General features: G+C 47.8%; 2 protein-coding genes across 3 annotated transcripts; one reads left to right on the top strand and one right to left on the bottom strand.

Annotated features, from left to right (window-relative positions):
- Positions 1–68: 68 nt before the first annotated feature.
- On the bottom strand, positions 69–7581 carry farsb (phenylalanyl-tRNA synthetase subunit beta). The gene is made up of 18 exons (XM_003968750.3): positions 7468–7581; positions 6960–7015; positions 6615–6769; positions 6420–6492; positions 6209–6324; positions 5959–6109; positions 5781–5889; positions 5629–5699; positions 5490–5551; positions 5218–5269; positions 5061–5122; positions 4786–4993; positions 4632–4712; positions 4460–4552; positions 4093–4210; positions 3769–3921; positions 1067–1214; positions 69–985 (listed from the first exon to the last, which is right to left on the bottom strand). The coding sequence occupies exons 1-18, from the start codon at positions 7523–7525 to the stop codon at positions 217–219; spliced, it is 2535 nt and encodes an 844-aa protein (XP_003968799.3). The 5' UTR covers positions 7526–7581; the 3' UTR covers positions 69–216.
- A 1241-nt stretch (positions 7582–8822) lies between these two features.
- Positions 8823–22518, top strand: acsl3a (acyl-CoA synthetase long chain family member 3a). Of its 2 annotated transcripts, none has more exons than XM_029843782.1 (15): positions 8823–9010; positions 11166–11612; positions 12453–12630; positions 14850–14959; positions 15372–15510; positions 16686–16833; positions 17390–17513; positions 17593–17664; positions 18827–18966; positions 19050–19222; positions 19798–19872; positions 20128–20319; positions 20409–20523; positions 20934–21091; positions 21166–22518. In XM_029843782.1, the coding sequence occupies exons 2-15, from the start codon at positions 11235–11237 to the stop codon at positions 21321–21323; spliced, it is 2160 nt and encodes a 719-aa protein (XP_029699642.1). In that variant the 5' UTR covers positions 8823–9010; positions 11166–11234; the 3' UTR covers positions 21324–22518. The 2 variants fall into 2 exon arrangements, with proteins under 2 accessions (XP_029699642.1, XP_029699641.1); XM_029843781.1 differs by having other exon boundaries at positions 8824–9010; positions 16683–16833.
- The last annotated feature ends 7 nt before the right edge of the window (positions 22519–22525 follow it).

Here is a 22525-nt window from a genome sequence, read left to right as displayed (position 1 = left end):
GTCTGCAGGAGGGACGAGAGTCGTGATGAAGGCCTGCAGTTGACAAACACACGGCAGAAAAGACACTCAAAAGCTGGGATGGATTTATTTCTCCTGACAACCCTCCATCAGGCTTTAGTGTACAAATGAACCTGAGCTTCACATGTTGATCGCAGACTCAGCAACAAAGTCAACAAAAGCATGTGGGATGGTCCCATCGCCGAATCCCTCGGGGATTCAGATCTTGTTGAAGGCGGCCACGTCGACAGACTGCACGTGATCCTCGAAGGCGGTGATGGCCTCCTCCAGCACGTCGGTGCCCACCTTATCGTCCTCCACCACGCAGCCGATCTGGAGCTTCTTGATGCCGTAGCCTACGGGGACCAGCTTGGACTGTCCCCACAGCAGCCCCTCCATGCTGACGCTGCGAACACATTCCTCCAGCTTCTTCATATCGGTCTCGTCGTCCCACGGCTTGACGTCCAGCAGGATGGAGGACTTGGCGATGAGAGCTGGCTTCTTGGATTTCTTGGCGGCGTATTCGGCCAGGCGCTGCTCCTTCACTCTCGCCGCCTCCGCGGCCTCTTCCTCGCCCTCCGAGCCAAAGAGGTCGATGTCGTCGTCGCTGGCGTCGTTTCCTGAGGCATCGTGAAGGACAAACTGGGTCTTGGCTGACGGTAGGCTGCCTCGTTCAGCCTGGAGAGACTTGATGTGGTTATACCAACGCCGCAGGTGGCAGAGTGTTGGTGACGGAGCCACAGGGAGGGAGTCAAACACTGAGGTGTCAGCCTGGGACGCCCAGAAGCCCTCCATATAGCTTCTGTCCGCCAGGAACTCGTTGAGAGCTTTGAGGCCAACTGGTGTGCTCATGTCGCCAAACACAGTTTTGGTGGAGGCGGGGCAGGAAGGCGGGGCCTGCGAGGACTCTTCTTTGACAGGAAACCTGCGCTTGACGACTTCCTGCATGGGGACTTCATTGGTGAGGCTGGTTTCAGCAGCGCGACCACTGGAAGAGCAAAGGCGAGAGCGTTAACGAGGCGCCGACTTTAACCAGCAGGGAGCATGAAGAATAGAAAGTGTCAGTCACAGGAAAGGTTCGATGTCCAACTCCAGGGCCGAGCAGGGCATGTTCAGCTCGAAGCGGGTGATGACGTCCGGGTGGATGACTCCGAGACGCCCGACGCTCTTCCCCTGAACGAATATCTCCGCACAGCGACCCGGGAAAAAGGTGGAGTCTGAATGGGAACAGAAATGAGAAATTAGTTATCCACGTTAGATAGCAACCATCAATTATCGACAGGAAAAATGCCACTCAACCGCGTTAACTCCAGTTAAAACTCCAGGAAATAGTGCTTCCTTTTTGCATCTGACAGGGAAACAGCAGAGATTGTTTAGATGAAGAAGCTGGGTCAGAATCTGCTGCCTGAGTCACAGTTAATTCAGTCCTGCAGGAGTAAAAAAGCCCCGGAACCAAGAGGAGCTGAAGACACACGAGGCTTCTGCTCACTTCATTAAAGACATGTAGGCAGACAGAATGATGGACTTGTTGGTCATTTACCAAGATAGATGTGTTTCCATAACGACAGCTCCACACACACACACAGATACGGCTTTTCCCAGAGACCGCTGCTTCTTCCCACGCTGTTTTGCTAATGGGTTCCAGAGCCCACTGCTCTGATGTTCAGTCTGGACGGAGGAAGGCTTCCAAAACACGCGTGTCACTTTTGTGGAAGACGAATCGGTAACTTTCACCAAGATGAAGTCGGGACAGAGCTGCTTGTAACCTCTCACCTTCAAAGTTGGATTTAATTTGGCGTGCTCTAATGGACTCCCACGTCACGTTCGTGTACCACCGGCAGGATGCCATGGCAACCATAAAAATAACTAGCCAGTCGATAAGAATCCTGCACTTTCGTTTTACATGGAAAAACGGCTTTTTAAAGGCCAGAATGGCACATTACATTTACTATTTCAGTAAATACAGCAATAAAAGCTCCAGAGAAGGTTAATATGGGCGTTAATCCAGTGGTTTCTAGATCCCCCCCCCCCCCACACTGAAAGGAGCATGAACTGTAAGTTGCTTTGGGCATCAGTTGTTTAAAACTTAAAGACATCACAGGTAAATAAGGGCAAATTGAAATCTACATTATAATAAAATGCATAATGGCCGACACTTTGGGCAATTTGGGAAGGGAAGATGTTCCCTTTACCTAATGGGGCAGGAATAGAGCCCTGGCTTTGGACACAGTTGTTAAGTGGAACGTGGACATCTGTCTCTTAAGTGGTCTCTTCCTCCCTTCCTGATCCCCGCACTCATTATTTCGTGCCTCCCAACCTGCTGAGTGGAGGAACCTAAGCTGACCCGCGCTCCCACAGCCGCCCCCCTCCCTCGTCTGCGGCGGCGTTCCGCCCGGCTGATTGACACCTCCTGCGAATGTGTGCGAGTCAGGTGAGCAGCTGGGCCGGGGGGGGCCGTGACACTGTAATGGGGTTAAAGACACGCTGACGTGTGCGTGCACATTAGGCGAATGGCGCAAAGCCTGTGTGTGGCGGTGGTGGAGGGGGGGGCACTGCGTAATGCCTCTGTGTTCTCCCCTTAGACGGACAGTCTCAGCACCGAGGGGGGGGGGGGGTGACGGTGCAACCCGTCTTCCTCCTCACTACTGCAGAATCCCACGTGACTCCCTTGCACTCTCCCACACTGCAGACTCACCACACGCTCACGCCTCCTTCTCCCCTCCCCCCCCCCCACCCTGAGCCCATTTGCTGATATTTGAGCTCATTGATTTGCAGTCTGAATGGGAGTCGGAGCTCTGCAGCGTGTGACCTTGACGCCCGCCAGCTGAAGATCAGAGTAAAGGAGATTGCAGCACGGAGAAGCTCCAGGTGACGTCAGGGAGCCTGAGGACGGACTCTTCTGATTGTTTATCAGCGCTGACATTGCTGGATCATGTGTGATGACAGTGGGAACAGACCCAATCCTGACGCAACGGTCTTGATCACGAGCACTAAAACACGTGCGCTGCTGCACAGATGAGTTTCATCACTCACAGAGTGGAGATCTCTGAAATTAGCTCGTGGAACCTTTGATCGTCAGTGATCAAAGAGATGCCGGACCAGTGATCAATGACATACCAGCGTCCCAGAGCGCATCGGTGCTAACTTGCTGCGCATGCGTGCGTAAACAAGCCTTTGTTGTCGATTCCCTGAACTCTTCTGGCTACAACGCACATTCAAAACTCCACAATGGTTCAAAGCACCAACAGGCAACATGATCTGAGACTAAATCAAACCTGTGAATCGTGATGCACTCCAGGAATCTATTGGAAAGCTGTAAGAATCGGGGTTATTAAAAAAGCCCCCGTGGAGAGAAGGCTTCAGAAGAGGAGGAATGGTAGATAAAGTGGTGGGAGAAATGCTCTCCAGATGCTGAATTACAGTAATTTAACCAAACCACAGTACACAGTGGATAACGCAGGGCTAATGTTTGTGGCCGATGTCATTACAGATGGATTCCAACACACCACAAACATATTTGACAACTTGAAAACAGCACAGCGGAGATTTCGCAACCCTCCATTGCCAGAGCGATCACACGACCAATCGCAACCCTGTAGGCCCTCCTCCCAGTTTAAGACTATTCAATTAGACGCACGCAGATTTATTTGTTCACCAGCATGGCGAGGATAACCAAACTAGGGCTTTTTATAATGCCTCACTGGGATTTTTCCCAGCTCTTAAATATGATCCTGTGACCTACCCTCTGCTGCTGCAGTCAACTGTTCTTACCATCTGCTGCCTGGATGTGGTAGCCGTCCCCCCGTCCAAGCTTCACCTCCAGAAGCTGCATGGTCCGGTCCAGCAGGCCGTGAATCACCTCAAAGCCCGGGTTCTTGTTGTAGTAAATGGCAGACAAGCGCCTGCAGTTCCTGGCGCCCACATCTGGTTTGTGGAAACAGGTAATGACAGTGTTGGCAACACTGAAACAGGGCTAAACCATACAACTTTGATTAAATTTAAGGTAAATGCGAGTGCCACACTTCCACACAAGTAAACATCTTGGAAGTTTGAAAGGATAATACCTTTCCCCAATCATTCTATACAGACAGTCACCTTTCGTTTCATCCTTCAGCACCACGTCAGATATCTCGAAGAGTTTGAGAGGAAGAGGCATCTTCCTGTTGGCAGCAATGGTTTTCAACAGGCCGGGCAATAAAGAGGTGCGCGCCACCTAGTGGTGGCACAACGATCAGGTTTAGGACAATCTTTTGTGAAGGAGCGCCCCCTCCAGGACAAAGTGTGTAATGTTTAGATCTTCTCCGCTGCCATGTTTGTATGAATGTGTACATTTCAAGAGCTGCTCCTAAGCTAAAGCTATGAAAATTGACAAAACCTAGAAATTAGTTGATTTATTGTGTACAAAAATAGTGTTTTTGCAATTTCTGGGCAGCTCTGAACAAAAGAATCCAGATTTATTTACCTGGAACTCAGCAGTCTTGGGGTTGGAAATATGCACTGCTTTGGTGTCTGCAATCTTCTTTCCAAGCTTGTCTGAAATATCTTCTTGAGAACACTTGAGAGGAAAAAAAAGTTTGCCAGCCTATGTTGCCGCCATCTTGCCAAAAACATTGTTTGTATTGTGTTTTTCTTACCAAAGCAAAGTTGAGAGCTTCTGTAAATCCTGCAGCCGCCATTTCCTGCCTCATCAGCTCTGTGAGTTTATTCAATGGAAACTGAAAATAGAAACATTTCATCAGAGCACACACTTGGTGTCAGGCAGACCCGTTGGCACAGGTCAGCGGCTACCTGGTTAGCTATGGTGTAGGTGCGAGGGATGGTGCGGGTGATGTTGTTGAATCCGTAGGCCATGGCGGCATCCTCGACGATGTCGCAGGCGTGGATGACGTCCGAGCGAGTGGGCGGGATCTCGACCTCGATCTCATCCCCCACGCCGGTGGGGTGGGACAGCAGGCACATCCTAGTCAGCAACTGGGCGATCCTCTCCGTTGACTCGCTGAGGGAAACAGACGACCGCTATGAAAGGGTTTTAAACATTTTTACCCGCGTTTTGTTGCACTCACCTAATGCCGATTTTCTTATTGATCAACTGTCCGGAAAGCTTCTCTTTCCTGTAGGCCAACTCCTTAAATACAAACCAGGGAATAGGAGCAGGGACTTTAGAAGACGGAAGACAAAGAAAAACAGACAATATCATTGCGCATAGAATGGCCACAGTACTGGATATTTGTAGATCTGGCCATCTGGAGACACCACCTCAGCCTCCTCCACCCTGAAAGAGTGAGGGACAGGAGAAACGTCACCATCAACCGATTCGTTTCAGCCACCAGGGGTCTGTAATAGTTACACCACCGAGTCTGTAACTGGGTTAAAATAGACCAAAATAACACGGAGGAACGATGGAAACAGATCTTGTGACATCACTGTAATAGTGAAAAGGTCACCAACAGTAAGGCTGAAATAACCCTCACTGCCAGGATTGTTTAACTTACGTGAAGGGCTGTGAACAATACTCGCTGAACATGGTGACCATCATGTCCAACACAACCTTCGCCTGGAGACAAACGCTCAGTTATTGGTCTGATAGAAGCATCTAACAACGCACGCAATGGTCCTTCGCCTCGGTTCTACCTTGGTCAGATCTGTGGCCGTGCACTCGATAAACACGTTCTTTGTCTTTAGGGTAATTTTTGAATGGTCCCCTGAAAAAAGGCGAATAAATAAATTCACAAGAGGCGATAAAGCGACAATTGTGTTGGGAAAAACAGAGCCAAAGTACCAACCATTGATGATGGGAGGCATGGACAGAACGACGCCGTTGCTGTCGTAGATGACAGGGTACACAGGCCTGTCTTCAATAATATGAAGGAAGTGCTTCAGGTGATTGTCTGCCTGTCAGAACAGCAACGTTATAACACCTGTTGAACAGGTTTCTATTCCACGAGGGAGTTCATCCTTTACCTTGTAGAGGCTCATCAGCTGGACAGCAGTGAACTCTTTAGTCTGGTTTAGGGGTTTGAAGCTGATGTCTGCAGGTGGTTTGGCTGTGAATGTGAAAGGACCGGATATGGTGTCCAGATCATGGGTCCCAATGGCCACCAGGGTTCTCCTCCTGCAAATAAAATGAGAACATCCGTTATCTACGCTGTCTTCAGCCTTCACCTGGTGTTTTTGGTCTAAACACGTTCAAATTCCAAACTACTGGGCCCACCTGCAGATGTTCTGATGGAGTTTCTCCTGCAGCTCGATGAAGCTGTCGTATCGCTCCTGTGTGAAGGTGATGTCTCTCAACACCGCTGCCACAGCGTACGGTCGCACTGCTGCTGTCTGCCCACAGCAACAAACATTCACTGTGATCAAACCGACTTTGGATTGCCATCAAAAGCTAATCCCATCGTCGGCGACGCGACGGAACCACTCACGTCCTTCGTAATAACCAGCCTCTGAGGCTGCCCACGGGCCGGGCCCACGCGTCTGTAGCGAGGGGCCTCCATCCTGCAACGCAAGAGTCACAGCAGCTCAACTAAATATAACCACAATGGAGCTTTAAATGCAACACAACTGATACCATCATCCACAAAAAGTGTGTTACTTTTTCATTGAAAGACTGTACTTACTTGTTTTTGAAGACCTGCATCCCACGGACCAACCCCTCCAGACATAAGAGGTCATAGCGATTAGCTGGCACATCGATCTTATAGAGAATGACCTCAGATGCTCCCGATGCTTTGCAGTCACCCTTCTCTTTGCTAATTATCTCCTTCTCAGAGGTCTGTGAAAAGGTAAGAGGCGAGTCAGCAGGGTTTTATACAGAAGACCTTTAACCCTAACCCTAACTATGGAAATCCGCCTGACAGTATACAGTTAGCAAATAATACTACTACGACTACTGTACATGAACTCATACTAAATTTTAACAGTAATTTGAGGACTGAGACGCATATTTAAGACTAATGACTCACAATTTCATCGAGCTCCAGTCCGAACTCAAAGCACAGCTCGTCAAACTCTTCGTCAGCTATAAAGCAGGGAAAGACACAGTTATTAATACTCTTGTATAGTACCGTTTTTAATAAATGCCCCGTTCCATATTGCCAAGCATCCAATCGTTGATGGCTACAATAGTGCTGCTCTTACTGCACATTGGTTAGATTTAAATGGCAGATGCCGGGAGAAATGATGTAATCACGTTGACATCCTGCACCGAGATGTCACTGAAGTAATTGAGAGCATTTTACAATTGCAATATTTACTAAATCACACCAAATAAATGTAAATATCATTATTAATATAACTTACATTCCAAAATACATAGTCAAAGTAGGAAGGGAGAAGTTCCCAACTCGTTAGCCGAGAGGCTAACAGGACAAGGCTGTAAAGTACTCTTCCACATAATGGAGCTAAATAAACCTTTTACAACAGACAAGACAACGCAGTCATATGTGTACGATGTTATTTGGTATTACTTACTATATGTTCGACCCAAAGCTTGGAAGAGGAGATCCCGTTTTACCCCAACAGTCGGCATGATGAAAGCTAATCCACGCTAGCCTAAAAGAAAAGGACCTCTCCGGCAGGTAGTAGCTGACTAGAGTGGTGCCTGACTAGAAATCGGTTCACGATAAAACTCTTGTTTCCGACAGACTGTGAAGGTGCCTTCGGTGACAGGTAACGAACGTTACAAGTCATATAAGTAGCGAGATTACTTTTTGTTTTTTGTTTTGTCTAGTCAATTCAGTTAACTTTTTTTGCTTTTTGAATGCTAATCTGTTTTGGGATAACTGTTTTTTTTTTTGGGGGGGGGGGGGGGTTGCTTTATTTTTTCCCAAATAGGGATAAATTCATTTAGTTTACATCTTTTTCTGTTGGAAACAGCACTTCTGCTTTTATCATAAGCAAACTGGAATCAAGAACCTTGTTATTTATGAAGACGCATTACATGAACTAAATTAGCTACTCTATGAAATCTGCACATTTGGAACTGCTTTCTTGCCTCTGTGACTGACTCCTCCTTCACCTCTAATGAAAGTCACCATGATCCCAGTCTTGGTTGTAGTCTAACTCGTTTTGAGAAACACGTTTGGCTGGACGAACAATTCTGGAAGTGTTTTTACAGGTGTGTATTCCAGCTGTGGATTACAGTGTGGGTAAAAGGACAACTATCATTGTGAAAGCTTGTCACAAGAGGAGACTTCTGGGTGTCAGATTTATGTTAGGATGAGGTTCAACCCCAGTTGGGTTTATAGCTCATGGATCATTACTGGACCAAAAAAAACCTCCTTGTCTAATATGCTAACAGATTAATTAAAATATTCAGACAGTTTTTTTCCCTATTGAAATCATTCTTATGTGACTTAGACATTCATTCAATTTATTATACCTTACAAGTTTTACCCTAGATCTGTTGATTCATGACAAAATCATTATGAGTTTGGGACCAATGTTGACAATGTATGGCAGCAGTATTGCGCAACAATATTAGATGTTTGTGAAGTATATGGATTTTTATAAAAATGGCCCTAAAGCGTGAGATGTTTGAGGGACCAGTGACCTGTGCGGTCGTCTCGGTGACCTCTGGGATAGAATCCAGCATCCTCTTTAACTAGGATTGAAAACATTCTTTAATCATACTGAAACTTTCGGGAATATCTGGGAACAGCAATTATAACTAATCCAACCGGATTATTACGACGGCGACACAATCAGCGCGCGTGCCCCCCCAGCTCCTTTGACAACCGTCTCGCGACCTCCTTCCGTTTGTCCCGGCCCTCTGCACGCGCCACTCTAAGTATCCAATCAGAAGGCAGGATTCGCCCTCACCACCCCCACCCCCCCGCAGCCCAACATCCATCCTCATGCAGCAGCGCGGCAGGCGCGTCTCTTCCGGGCTCCAACCGCACCGAAATATGGACATTTAGAATTTGAGCAGGCGGAGAAAAACGTTCCACGCACCGACTGCGGCCCAGGCGTGTTCGGATAAACAGAACCGAGCCGGGTGGAGACATACGCGCAGGTACACAACTTTTCTCCTTGCCAGTTTTAAAACATTCACACACATCCTCATTCTAGATTCTCTTTTTTTTCCCTCTACTCCGTCTAAATGGACGGGGAACGTCTGGAATTTATGACCCAACGTTTCCAGTTAAGCTGGCTTCATTTTTAACTATCGCAGAGACGTGCGTAAAAACTGTTCCAGATGATGGCGCGGCGCGAATAACGACGTGTTCCATTTGATAGTTCGGCTTCTTGTTTGGCTTCTGTAGACGTTCTGACAACACGTGCAAGCGATTCGACTTTAATTTATTATTATTCGTCAAAAACGTCGCAGGGCGAAATACTTTTTTGTGAAATTCTAAACCGGAAGTTGTCTTGCAATTATGGGACTCATGATCATTGGTTGGTAACTTAATTCTAATCCTATAAAGTCTCTGTCCACATTTTTTTTTAGCGTAGACACCCTCACAAGAAGCACGGACACGTCCCGGTTTGTTGTGAAGTGTAAAACATAAATGTGTTTATATTTGCGTCCAAGTTGTCCTCTGGCAACAGTCGGCAGGACACGAGCCTTGAGAGGCAAACAGGGATGCTTTTGTTCCATAGACAGAAAGATGTGATTAGACAACAGATTCCTTCGCTGTATTTGCAGAAATAAGCGCATCACTCTGGAAATGAATCTGCTAATTAACTCACTTGAGCGAGCATGTATGAAAGAAATGATCTCCATTTCTCTTTAGTCTAAAAATAGCAACTACAGTTTAAGAGGTAGGAGGATGCGAGAGGGGCTCTAATGTGGCCTCGGGCACAGTAAAGCAGGCGAGAACAGCCTCATAATCCAGACATAATCTTTAATACTTTCACCCTCAGTGCAACCAAGTTGTTTTGCAAGTATTGATTATGTCACGGAAATGGTCGAATTGTTCCCGCCCGCCCACACGCACCCCCAGACCGAGTCATGTGTGCGTGCGCCGTCTGACCGCAGTAGCCACGTTAACTCTCAGTAAGAGTCTCGGGCCTGTTTCGGTGCGCCGGGGGCGAGAGCTGCAACAGAAAAGGCTCTTATCTGCGCAATCGCTCGGAGGAACAGCAGCCACTCGCGCACACGCACGCGCACCCCACCTCCCAACAGACCGTGTCACAATATTACCCAATTAATCCTGCCTGCAGCGCGCCTGCTGCTTGCATAAAGCCACCGATTGAGCAAGCGCCCAGCACCGCGCACGGCGCGCTCCTTGCTATTAATGGTGTGTGAGCCGGAGTCGCGTGCTGCAGTGGGACAAGATGGCCCTCAGCCCCAAGAATCCTCCTCGTTCGTCGAGTTATGTGCATTGAGAGCTTTGCTGAAAGGTCCCTTTTTTTTGAAATGTCAGCCCACATTTCCTCCCATTTGCCTTCGGTTTCCCAGAGCAACATCACTTCATTTATCTGCATCTGCTTCAAAACGTAGTTGACGGATGCTTTCTTCTGGAAGAGGGCAGCTTGTCCTCGGACATGCAGCCTGTCCTCCACAACTTTCCATCCGACTGTTTAAAAGGATTCCAAACTCTCTGCTATGGGGTCAAACGTCCAGATGTCCATCTGAGCAACAGCACTGCAGAGAACCCTGTAGAGCACAGATGGCAGTTTGGGAGACCACAGCTGCTGGAAACCTTTGATTTATTTATGAATCTCGGAGGGATTCTCCAGGGGAGATTTGTCTGAAAGATGAGCAGGTTCTTTTAGGACACGGCTGTGCTGCTTCCTATCAGCCGAACACGCTTCTGCCTCATGAATTTTCAATTATTCTCTGACAGGAGACACAAATATTAACTTCCTGACTTAGGATGGAGTCAGCCAGTGGTGCATAATAGAAACAAAGAACAAATAATTACTTTTTTGTTACAATAAATAAGCATAAAAGGGTGTAAAGAGTGAATGTATTCACCACTGCACATCCACTGCACATTATTTCATGGAATCCTGGAGAACTGATCCCTTTTTTTTGGTATTTTCTCCCACGTTCCTTGTTCCCTGTCATGTTAGTAACAGTAAATTTCCCCCTCTTCTTTCTTCCTCTGCTGCTTTTTATGTGTCCATCAGCGGTGATAGTAAACTAACTTGTTTTACTCTAGATGGTGAAATAGCCCCTCGAACGGTGGTGTTGCTCACCTCAGGTTGTTGTTTACTCCTAGAAATCTGGAAGTGGGGGAACATCTGGTCAGGGAGTGTGAATCAAGCTCAGCACAGGAAGAGTGGGCGAGATGAAGCTGCAGGAGGACCTGAGCCCTTTGCTGCTGCTTCTCTTTCACTGCGTCGTTTCAGTCTACACCTTCATCACCTTCCTGCCCGCCTGCGTCCTCAGTTGGGTCTCCACGCCAGAGGCTGGGAGCGACTATGGCTCAGAGGGGGATCGAGCCAAGAGGGCGAAGGCGCACTCGTTGCTGGGACGTCCGGAGGGACCCTACAGAGCGGTGAGCTCACTCAAGGAGCTGGTGACATCACTGCAGCCTGGGCTGGACACCCTGGACAAGATGTTCGAGTACACGGCCAGGCGGTTCCCAAACAGGGACTGTCTGGGAACGAGAGAGGTCATCAGCGAGGAAGACGAGGAGCAGTGTGATGGAAAGGTCTACAAAAAGGTAAAAAGAGGAGAAGGAAATGAATAAAATGCAGATATCTTTAGCACAACTCGGCCTGATGTCTTTTAATAATCATTTCAGACGCCGTTGCCTGCATGAAACGAGTCCATTCATTGAACTTCCATTTTATTATTTTTCACGCTAAATTCCACAGATCTAATGTGGACGTGCATTCGCAGCTCATCCAGAACGTGGCTTTGGCAAATGTGACCCAAAGTGTCACGCTGCCTGCACAATTGGGGGGTTAGCAAACTGCGCGCAGTTGCGATACCACTGCGTTTCCACACATAAGCCTTACAGCCTGATCAGTCTAAGCTGTTTAAATCCCGCTAAAGAAAAGAGTTGTTCATGTTGTTTTATGCACAGCAAGTGGAAAGCAATCATGAATGTATGCTTTTCTTTGTTTATTGTGTTTTTTTCGCTGGATTTTTGTGGTATGTCTCAGGAGATCAATTGAGTGGCATAGCTTCAATCATCCACTTAATTCAAAGTCTTATATATATTGAATCCGTTTTAAATGATAAATCTTAATCTTGTTCCATCCACCAAACACTTCGGTAGCTTTTATTTCGAGTGTGGCGTGCACTGCCACATAATGTCCACTAGGGGGCACCATTGCTCTGCACACAACACTGAAAGCTCCGGTCTTTGTCAATGTATGTTGGAAATTATAAGCAGATGCTTTTGTTTATCTTCTGCTTTTGCAGACGACAGAAGAAGAGAAATTAGCTCCCTTTGGCAACTGCTGTATCATTTCCTGTGACCTTTTATTGAGCCCGATTATCTCATGTCAAACCTGCACTAACATGATGTCTATGATGTTTCCCTCCTCTGCTTCAGCTGGTTCTGGGTGAGTACCACTGGCTCTCCTATCAGGAGGTCCTCACAGCAGCAGCTCAGCTGGGCGGGGGGCTGGCGTCACTCGGTCAACATCCCAAAAACAACATTGCCATTTTCTGTGAGACGCGAGCCGAGTGGATCATCGCTGCCCAGGCCTGCTTCATGTACAACTTCCGCTGTAAGTCCCCTCCGGCCTGCACAAGTTGAGTAATGGAGCAACATCTGCCTCGTGATTAGGTGAAAGGCGTCGTGGGCCAACCTGAGAGGTTCTGTGGGGGTCCAACAGGATCATCTCGCAGGGTGTCGGTACCTTTACAGTAGATCTGCCTCTTGGTTTCACCGTTCCTCATCGATTTTTCAGTGGTGTCCAGCAGGTGCAGCTCACACTGCATCAGGGCAGAGCGTGAAACTTTGACACTAATCTCAAGATTAAAGAAGTAAATCTGTACTTTCATAAAATCGGGTTCTATTAAGTTCTACTGGGACTTTGTGTTCTGTGTTCTTCACATTGATTTCTATTGCCCACTGAGAATCTTCTTAATGTGTGTGTGTGTGTGTGTGTGTGTGTGTGTGTGTGTGTGTGTGTGTGTGTGTGCGTGTGTGTCTGACAACTTGTAACATGCCAGATCCAGCTGAGACAGAAGAAGGTCAATTTGTCCCTTTTGCTTTGCGGTTATATAAGTGTTCCATTTCTGCCTCTTCCCCCCCCTTTTTTCTCTCAACTCCTTTTAAAGTTTCTGTCATGGAAATGTGCAGTTTGTTATCGTCACCAGCGTATTTATTCCATCGAGAGGAAAAAGTCTCATCTAGCAATTAAATGCACTCGCTAAATATTACAAAAAGGTAGATTGTGACGCCACAAAACAATAGAATTAGAGACAGAAACGAGACAATTCCACTGTTTATTTTCATGTGATGCAGCAGAAGCTGCATTTGTGTGTGGAACGATAACTCAGTGCTATAAACCGACAAAAGCACCTGAACACAACTAATTGAAGCTGATAATAGTGACTCATAATGCACCGTGACCTATGGAGAGATTCACCCACCGATTTATTCTGGAATATCTTCTGCACAAAAGTCACCATTTACTGCATTTTAAGCTCATTAAACCCTTTTCATGTTCCTCTGTGCTTTAGTTTAGACTCTATTAAAGCGTCGTGCTTTGACAATAAGCAGCAAAGTAATGTGTAGTGGGGGTTTTTCCCCCTGTTCTCTCCTGTAAACACAAACAGCAAGACGGTGGAAAGCGTGGTGAGGTAGAGGGGAGGAAGAGAGGAGAGAAGTGAAGGCCACTGGCGTCAGAACTGGGGTGAAAGCGTCTAAAAAGAACATCTGATGTTGACAGAGGCATCAGGGAGTCAGCCAAGGGCCCCCAAGGACCTCACTCCCTCACAGAGCGAGTGTGTGTGTGTGTGTGTGTGTGTGTTTCTAGCTCTTTACTTATTGTTGTTTAATTAGGTTTGCCTCTTTTGTGAATTCATGGGCTCCATCAAAGAGCCGCTAAGAAGCTCGCGGGATGAGCAGGAACCCGAATGTTTGTCCACGCGCTGTAGCGTTTCTTCCTCTCTCCGTGGCAAAGCTGGGGCCCACGTCGCTGTTTGGATCTCACGCCTAGAGGTGTCACGGCCTTCGTCCACACTCGCACACACACACACACACGCACGCAGCAGGAAGTGTCAGAGCTCCGTGACGCAAGAATGAGATGTCAATAAGCCTCGTCCCATAACCCGTGTGTGAGGGAGGGTGAGAGGATGGAGGTTGGATACAGTATGGTGCTACTACTCTGCCCTGTCTCCATAGACTTGCAAGACTGATGTGCACTTAAAACTCACGTGCAATCGGCACCAACGTGCAAACTGTAGTTGTTATTTGACCACCGCTAAAACTGCCGTTCCCCACTGCTAATATTGAAATTCTAAACTTTTTTCCTGTCACTTTTAGCCCGTAACGTCCCTCCAATCCCTTTCCAAAATCCAATGTTTGTGTGCTCACACTTGCACGTAGACGTGACCCAGCGCGTCGTCGGACAAATACGCCCTTACATACCAGGATTGTTTATATCCCCGAAGAGCTTATCGGGGTGCTTCCACTGGCTCTAAAGCTGCGCTGAGGCCTCGGGCCACCTCGCACAGGGAAGCAAAGCCAACCCTCAATGTTCTCGTTAAATAGCATTAAACATTTTCCTACTCTCAGATCAATTTAGCAAGCAAATGCCAGCTCTTTAGTGGATCTGTCGGACGGGAAAGAGACGATATGAAAAATCAGTATTTTCTAAAAAGAAATGAGTGTTTTCAGACACTGGAGGGTGTTTCTGTTGGTTGTAATGACTGAGAAATATTGTTGAGAATTAAAATATTGCCATAAAAAAGAGTGTTTTTCGTGTGTGTGTTGCAGTGGTCACTCTGTACTCCACGCTGGGGGGTCCGGCCATCGCTCACGGGTTGAAGGAGGCCCAGGTCACCCATGTCATCACCAGCAGGGAGCTCCTGGAGACCAGACTCAGGGTTAGTCAAATGGAAACGTGTGATATTGTTCTGCTCTGTGCACGGCGTCGGCTCCCGTCTGCAAGGGAAGGACAGGAAGACGAGAGTTCTGATTCCCCAGGAGAGACCGGGGGAACATCAACGTCGTGGGACGAACGTTACTTGTTACAGCTCCAAAGTTCAAACAAATGCTTTCCGACCATCCGTCTCTCCTTTTATCAAGGTGGAATAAACACAGTTCCTCCGTTTGCCCTCAGACGCTTCCTCTCCGCAGGATGACGATGTGCACGCTCGCTGCCAGACAAGAAACCTGGTTTTCATTATGCACACAGGTCATGTTTGCTCTTCATGTCACGGCTTGTGTGTGTGTGTGTGTGTGTGTGTGTGTGTGTGTGTGTGTGTGTGTGTGTGTGTGTGTGTGTGTGTGTGTCAGGCTATCCTTATCGAAGTGCCGAGGCTGCAGCACATCATCGTGGTGGACAGTGCTCCGACGTCATGGCTCGGGTATCCGCATGGCATCAGTGTCCACAACATGGCTGCTGTTCAGAAACTGGGAGCCAGGTCTGAGGCTGGTAAGAGTGTGTGTGTGTTTGTCTCTGTGTGTGTGTGTGTGTGACTCTACTGTTCATAAGCTGGACTACTTTTATGAATTAAAAGCATTTGCTTACACCTACAAATTGTCGAACAGGAAAAAATGTCCTTTGTGCTGCTGTATTAGGGTTGTTTTAAAGTAAACATTAGTCCTATCAGGGTGTTTAGTTTGTTGTTTCTAGGGGTAGGATGGTGGGGGTGGGTGGGTATCGGCCCCATTAGGTCATGTGAATGAGGAAGTGCGCACATCTGTGTCAGATTAAGATAAGATAAAAAGCTTATTAAAGTTAGCGCTGCAGATGGAGGAAGACAAATCTTTGCCTCTGCTTCACCTTTAATTCTCAACCCCCCCAGCTGAAAGCAAGAGGCTGTGCCTGTCGAGGGCAGATTAAACAGAGAGGAAGTAGGTTTAAGGAGGGAGGGTGATGCTCTGGGCTACGTGGGGGGGTCATGTTTACACGCAGCACTGCTAACTTCACATGACATTAACTGTAAGAGAACACGAGTTAGAGGAATACGGAGCCCCCCCCCCCCCCCCGTGGCGGGAACATGCTTTACTCTTCCTTCCTTCCCTCTGTTCATCCTTTTGTTTGGTTTACGAGGCCAAGATGCTAATCAGAAGGGGGAGGCGACTTTTCAAGTTGATTAATGCACCGCTGCGGTTCCCACTGTGAACCCATTACCCTCCAGAGAAGGCCCGTCGCCGTGTTCTCATGTCACTCAAGCATCTCTTTGCTCTGCTCTTCCCTTTGACCACGAACTCAAAAGAATCTAATGTGAGGCAGCGAGGAGCCAAAAAGGCGGAGAGTCGCTGTGGCTGCGGCAGTAACAACTGTGCAACTGTCCTGGGAAAATATGTCGGCGTGTGTTGACAGCTTTGGAGCATTTATGGTGTTTCATGAGGCAGAACGTTAATGCAACCTCCACTTCCTGCCTTCAGCTAACAGATGCCAGAGGCAGCACCAGCGCTACATCCTGCTGCCCTTTTTTTTTCCTTCAGTCCAGACATCCGAAGATCTCTTTTCTCCAAACACGTTTTTGTCGGAATCTTTAAACACTTCCACGGCATTCACATTCTTTCCGGCTGCCTTTCCCGCTCCTAGAGCTGAAGATGTCGCGTGTGTTTGTGTTATCTTCTATGGTTTTATTACAGCAGCACGTGAGCGCAAGCCGCCGTTGCCCTCGGACGTCGCCGTCATCATGTACACCAGCGGCTCCACGGGCATTCCCAAAGGTGTCATCATCTCCCATAGCAACCTAATCGCTGGCATCGCTGGGATTTCGGAGCGGATTCCAAACATGTGGTAGGAATCTAATCAGTCATGTTGCGTCTGAGAGGGACAGTTCAGATACGGTTCTTTATAAACTCGCATTTGCCTTTTCATTTACCGTCATTAAAGGAAGCAAAGGGAATGTCTGCACCGCTTTAGGGAGGAAAACCTTCCTGGCTGAGGCTTCCACGTGTAACTGTGCACGTGCATAGAAATGAGTCAGTCTGCATTTGCCATCCGAGGACCGAAGGTTTCACAGAAAAAAGAGAAATCCTTCCACTTTATCGGAAATGCAGACGGGAGGGAAGCGCAGTGTGACTGGGTGGAAAAAAGTGGGAGGATGAGAGTGGACCAGGATGGAGATTAAAGAGCTTTATGAGCGCTCAGTCTCCTTGTAAATATTTGTGTATGGAGGGATATTAGTGTGCAAACTCCCCCATTTATGCCATCAATTAACTAAAAGGGGATTGAAGGGTCTAGATTTCTCTGCAATTTCAGAGTGGAGCAAGAGCGGCTGTTTAACCGTCGTTAGAACGATTCGCATATCAAGTGCATTTATTTATCTTCTTAACTGTAATGTTTGTGGCAGTGAGGAGGACACCTACATCGGCTACCTGCCGCTGGCCCACGTCCTGGAGCTCTGCGCGGAACTCATATGTGTTTCTTACGGCTGCAGGATCGGCTACTCTTCGCCTCAGACTCTCGCTGACCAGGTGTCGCCTCTTCTTACTGTTAGCTGGCAACATCGAATGAGAAAATGTCATATAGAGACGTTGTGTTTCCTCCCCAAAGTCTACAAAGATCAAAAAAGGAAGCAGAGGAGACGCCAGTGTCCTGCGGCCCACTCTGATGGCAGCCGTGCCGGTGAGTCAGAACACATTAAAACTCCAGAGAATCCCACTTTCCAGCCTCTCTTTTTTAGCCCTGGATATTCCAGTATAACATGTCAGAGATGAAGCTCCTTTCAATAAAATCCGCACCATTTTCAGATGATAAACCAGTTTGTGGTACTGGTGAGCTGCAGGCTGCAGATATTAAACCACTGCGTCTTTGTTGCTGGATTCTGTCCCCCTCTCTCATCCATCTCCCAGTGGTCACAGTCTAAAGGCCAGAGGGCCCCAGTGTCTGGAGCCATTTGCAGCTGTAAACAGAACGTGAGAAAGCCCCATGTGGTTCTCCCCACGATACACGCACGCACAAAAAAACCACACATTGCAGCGACATGACGACGGGCTGCGTCCTGATTCCTGTGATGTCCACTTCCTCTTTCTCAGCCACGTTCACTGGGGCCACCTTTCCCCCATTTATCCATGAATCCTTCTCTTGGAGACAGTCAGCTGATATGTGACACCATCAGTTTTCATCCGTTCCCCTTTTATTTGATGGGCCGCTTATAAATAATCCACTGGGATGCAATCAAATTTAGGAAAGATCTCTTCCACATTAGGCGGTTTGTTGTTCTTGAACCCGCAGTAGCATTTAGTTTTCTGCTTTTCTTAATTTCTTGTGTTAAACAAGAACCACAAATAATAATGAAATATATAGATATCTTAAGACCGCGTTCAAATAGTAAATGCATCAAAAACCCGAATAGATTCTATGTGTTTTCCTTCCTTTCAACCATGTGACAGCTTCTTGCTCAATTTTCTGCTAATCCAGGACCTTTAAACCTGTTTTTAGGCTAAAGATGTGACAATTTCCCTCACACTTTTCCAGTCAATTAAATGGAAATGAAAGTGTAAAGGTCAAATTGTTGTTTTTAGGCACTTTATTTTGGACAAGGTCTGAAGAGAAAATCACTGAAAATGTCCCATGTGAGTCGGCCAGTGGAGGACAATGAGTGGACCGGACGTGGGTCAGGTGTTGAACAGGAAACAGGAAGTAGGGGACAGGAAGCTGTGTACAAACCGCCTCTAAAATGTTCAGACTAATATCAATAAGATGCGTGACCCATGAGAAAGTATTCACCAGTGACTCGTAGAAATGGGATCCCGATGTCTTCAGTTGACCTCTGCTCCCGTTGCAGGAAATAATGGATCGCATCTATAAGAATGTGATGAACAAAGTGGAAGAGATGAACTGGGCCCAGAGAACCCTCTTCCTGCTGGCGTACAACTACAAGCTGGAGCAGCTCGCCAAGGGAAACAGCACGCCGCTGTGCGACAAGTATGTGCACGACCTCCGACACGTGTAAATGGGAAGGCTAAAAGACGCCCTGGCGTTCACTCCTCCTCCTTCCATCCATACAGGCTGGTGTTCCGGAAGATTCGCTCCCTGCTGGGAGGTCGAACACGCATCCTGCTGTCAGGTGGAGCGCCGCTGTCTGCTGCCACTCAGCGCTTCATGAACGTGTGTTTCTGTTGCCCGGTGGGGCAGGGCTACGGCCTGACGGAGACCTGCGGGGCCGGAACCATCAGCGAATGTAAGCAGGATTGAGGCCTGTTGGATAACGTGCCACAGAAATGGCCGTTTGTAGCCTACATTTTTGTTTCTGATCATGAGCCCCGGCACAGATCAGGTTTGGCTATACCTGCAATGACTGTACTGTATAAACCACACCGGCAAAAGCTGCAAACCGCCCGGGTTTTAATTTTTTACAGCCGATTGGTGGCGTTGAATATTGGCGAATTGTGGCAGTTTTTGCGTCCCCATAGATAACGCCACAAGAGTCCAGATTCTTCCAGGTTCACATTCACATCCGACTGGTTATTTACTGTTTGAAAATAAAAGGGGTGGCGCGCTCGGGATGGCAACGGAATTATGGTGGCTAGCGAAGGCCTGTCAGGCTCCACTAGCACAAAAGAACGTGAAGCTTCCTAAACTGGTTGGAACGCAGCTGCAATGTCTTTGGCGTGCGATGTTTTGGCGTTAACTTCACTGTGGGCCTACTTGGAGTAAACACTGCAACTGTAGCTACAAACTGTATCGGATCGGGAGCAAAAAACACTATGGCGATGATAAACATTCCTCTGTGTGCTTCCTGGTTGTGTGTTTTAGACTGGGATTACAGCACTGGCAGAGTGGGAGGACCACTGGTTTGCTGTGAGGTCCAGCTGAAGGACTGGGTGGAGGGTGAGTGAGTGTGACCTCATGAGCGGTTCACTGTTGGTGCATCATCACGATCACTCTCTAACCCTGGAAGAAGATCGTCCCCCCCCCACACACATCTTTTTATGTAATCTCTCTTTTTTTCCTCCATTCTTGAGCCTTGATAATTCACCACCTGGACATTCTTTGCCAGTGGAGCAGAAATAGCCTTTTAAATAAACCGCTGATAGTCATCTGTTGACACGGAGGCCATTCAGTGAAGCCAAATCCTGCTTTCAGGTGGGTACCGCAGCACGGACAAGCCACATCCCAGAGGAGAGATCCTGATTGGCGGGCCCAACGTCACCATGGGGTATTACAGGAGCGAGGCCAAGAAGCAGGACGATTTCTTGGAGGACGAGAACGGACAGCGGTGGTTCTGCACAGGGGACATCGGGGAGATCCACGAGGACGGCTGCCTGAAGATAATAGGTGAGGATGAGGGAGGACGGCCGGCACGGTTCTCTGGGACCTTTTCACCGGCGGGAACTGCAGGCGCCGCCATCTGCTGTCGTTTCCAGATCGTAAGAAAGACCTGGTGAAGCTGCAGGCGGGCGAGTACGTCTCCCTGGGGAAGGTGGAGGCCGTGTTGAAGAGCTGCCCCCTGGTTGACAACATCTGCGCGTATGCAAACAGGTGTGTTCACAACGTCGCCGCTCCGGGACCTTTAGAGCCGCGAATGAGCCAGCACACTCACACACATGCTGCCGTAGCCTCTGTTAGACTTTTAGATGACAAGTCATTTAAAATATGGCGCCTCCCGCACCGTCAGGCGTAAATATGGACGTTTCTCTGCACAGGGTTCGCTTGTGTCATCATGGAAAAAAAAAAAAAAAGACGTTTTAAAATAAATCTGTTCTCACTCGGCCTGGACCACTATTGTTTCCATTGCCTTTTATGGACAAATCTCTCACTTGGTGATGGACTGGCGCTTTGCACCCGCGTGTTTGTGCTCCGTCTTTATGGCAGATTTCGCTGTCACGACGCAAACCTCACTTATAATGAAGGTATTTATGTTCTTATCTAACTGCCTTCCTGCCCTGCAGCGATGAATCCTACGTGATTGGCTTCGTGGTTCCCAATCAGAAGCATTTTCTGGCGTTGGCTGAGCAGTATGACGTCCGAGGCTCGCGGAATGAGCTGTGCAACAGTGAAACCATGGAGGAGCTGGTCCTTAAAGCCATCACCGAGACACCCCTGGCAGGTGCCAAGCATCCCCGGAGCCGGACCTGGTCCAAGTGCAGGTGTACCTACTAACTCATGTCTTCTCCGTCTCAGCCCAGCTGGAGCGCTTTGAAATCCCGCGTAAGATCCGTCTGAGCCCGGACCCGTGGACCCCGGAGACGGGGTTAGTGACTGACGCCTACAAGCTGAAACGCAAGGAGCTGAAAACGCATTACCTGAAAGACATAGAGAGGATGTACGGCGGGAAATAAGCCGGAGCGGCGCCGCCTGTTCTCCACGCACGGCCCTGCGCTCGACTCGGAACCATTTGGGTGAAGACGAGAGCTGCTGTGATCGGCGGTAAATATTCAAGCTTCTCAACATGGAAACAGTTTAGATTTGGAATCGCAGCCGAGATGCAAAAGTGTTGAGGAAAAACCCCGTTTCTCTCTCTAGCGCCACCTGCTCTAGTTTCAGACCTGTAGTGAAACAGGCTAAAACAAAAATTCGGCCCTCTTTGCCAGTTCTTCATCCTCTACACGCTCTTCTTCCCGCAGGTCGGGAGTCTTGTTTTCATTCCCGTTAACACGCTCTGAGTTCCAGGTGTAGTTTATTCACTCCTCCTGCCGCAGTCAGCCGAGGACAGTTGAGACGGAAGCATCCATCTCCGCATCCCCGCGTCCTTTTTTGGGAAAACGAGAAACGCTTCAGTTTCACACACACCGGTGAGGCATCGCAGACGTCTGGCAGATGGAATAAATGAGCGTTGGGCTGCCAAAACACACGCTTGGCCTGGCGACTGGAGGGAGGAAAATACGCTCGCTTGATAGGAGGTGGAGAAACTGAGTAACTTATAGTATCTATAGTGTTTGCACTGTTCACAAGGGGGCGTGGCCTTAGCGTGTGTTCTCTTTAAAGTGGCACAAATGATTAACCTCCACCAGTTGTTTTGTCTTTTTAAATGTGGTGTGTGTAAGTGTGTGGCTGCTTTTGTGACATGAGTCCATACAGATATTTATTTGCAATGTACATTTAGGAAAGAAAAAAGAAGCCCATTTGAATATTTCTGCTGTAGGAACCAGCAGCCCTGGAACCCTTCTGTGTTCAATGATGAGTCAATTTCAGACGGGCCGTTTGAATCATGTGCTGAGAGCGCAGTGTTTATCTCAATTTTATGATCCACTTTATATCATATGAATCAGTATTTATGCTAATGTGTCAAAGGTATTGTGGTTGTTTATGAATGATGAAATAGTATCAGAAAAAGATTCTGTGTGAAGAGTTAAAGAGCAAACGTCGACTGTGTCTCCAATCACGTACTTGCCTTAACACACTCAGGACACTAAGTGCACTTTTATTGATGTTTTCTTGATTAAAAACATTTTTAAAAACATTAAAGAAGCAGCCTGGCATGTTTACAGTGTTGTATCATCACATTAATAACTTTAAATAAAAATTAGATTCTGAGAGGTGT

The sequence above is a fragment of the Takifugu rubripes genome, chromosome 11, assembly GCF_901000725.2.
Source record: "Takifugu rubripes chromosome 11, fTakRub1.2, whole genome shotgun sequence".
Classification (NCBI taxonomy): domain Eukaryota; kingdom Metazoa; phylum Chordata; class Actinopteri; order Tetraodontiformes; family Tetraodontidae; genus Takifugu; species Takifugu rubripes.
Note: the sequence above shows the minus strand (reverse complement) of the source record. Positions and strands in the feature narration are given on the sequence as shown.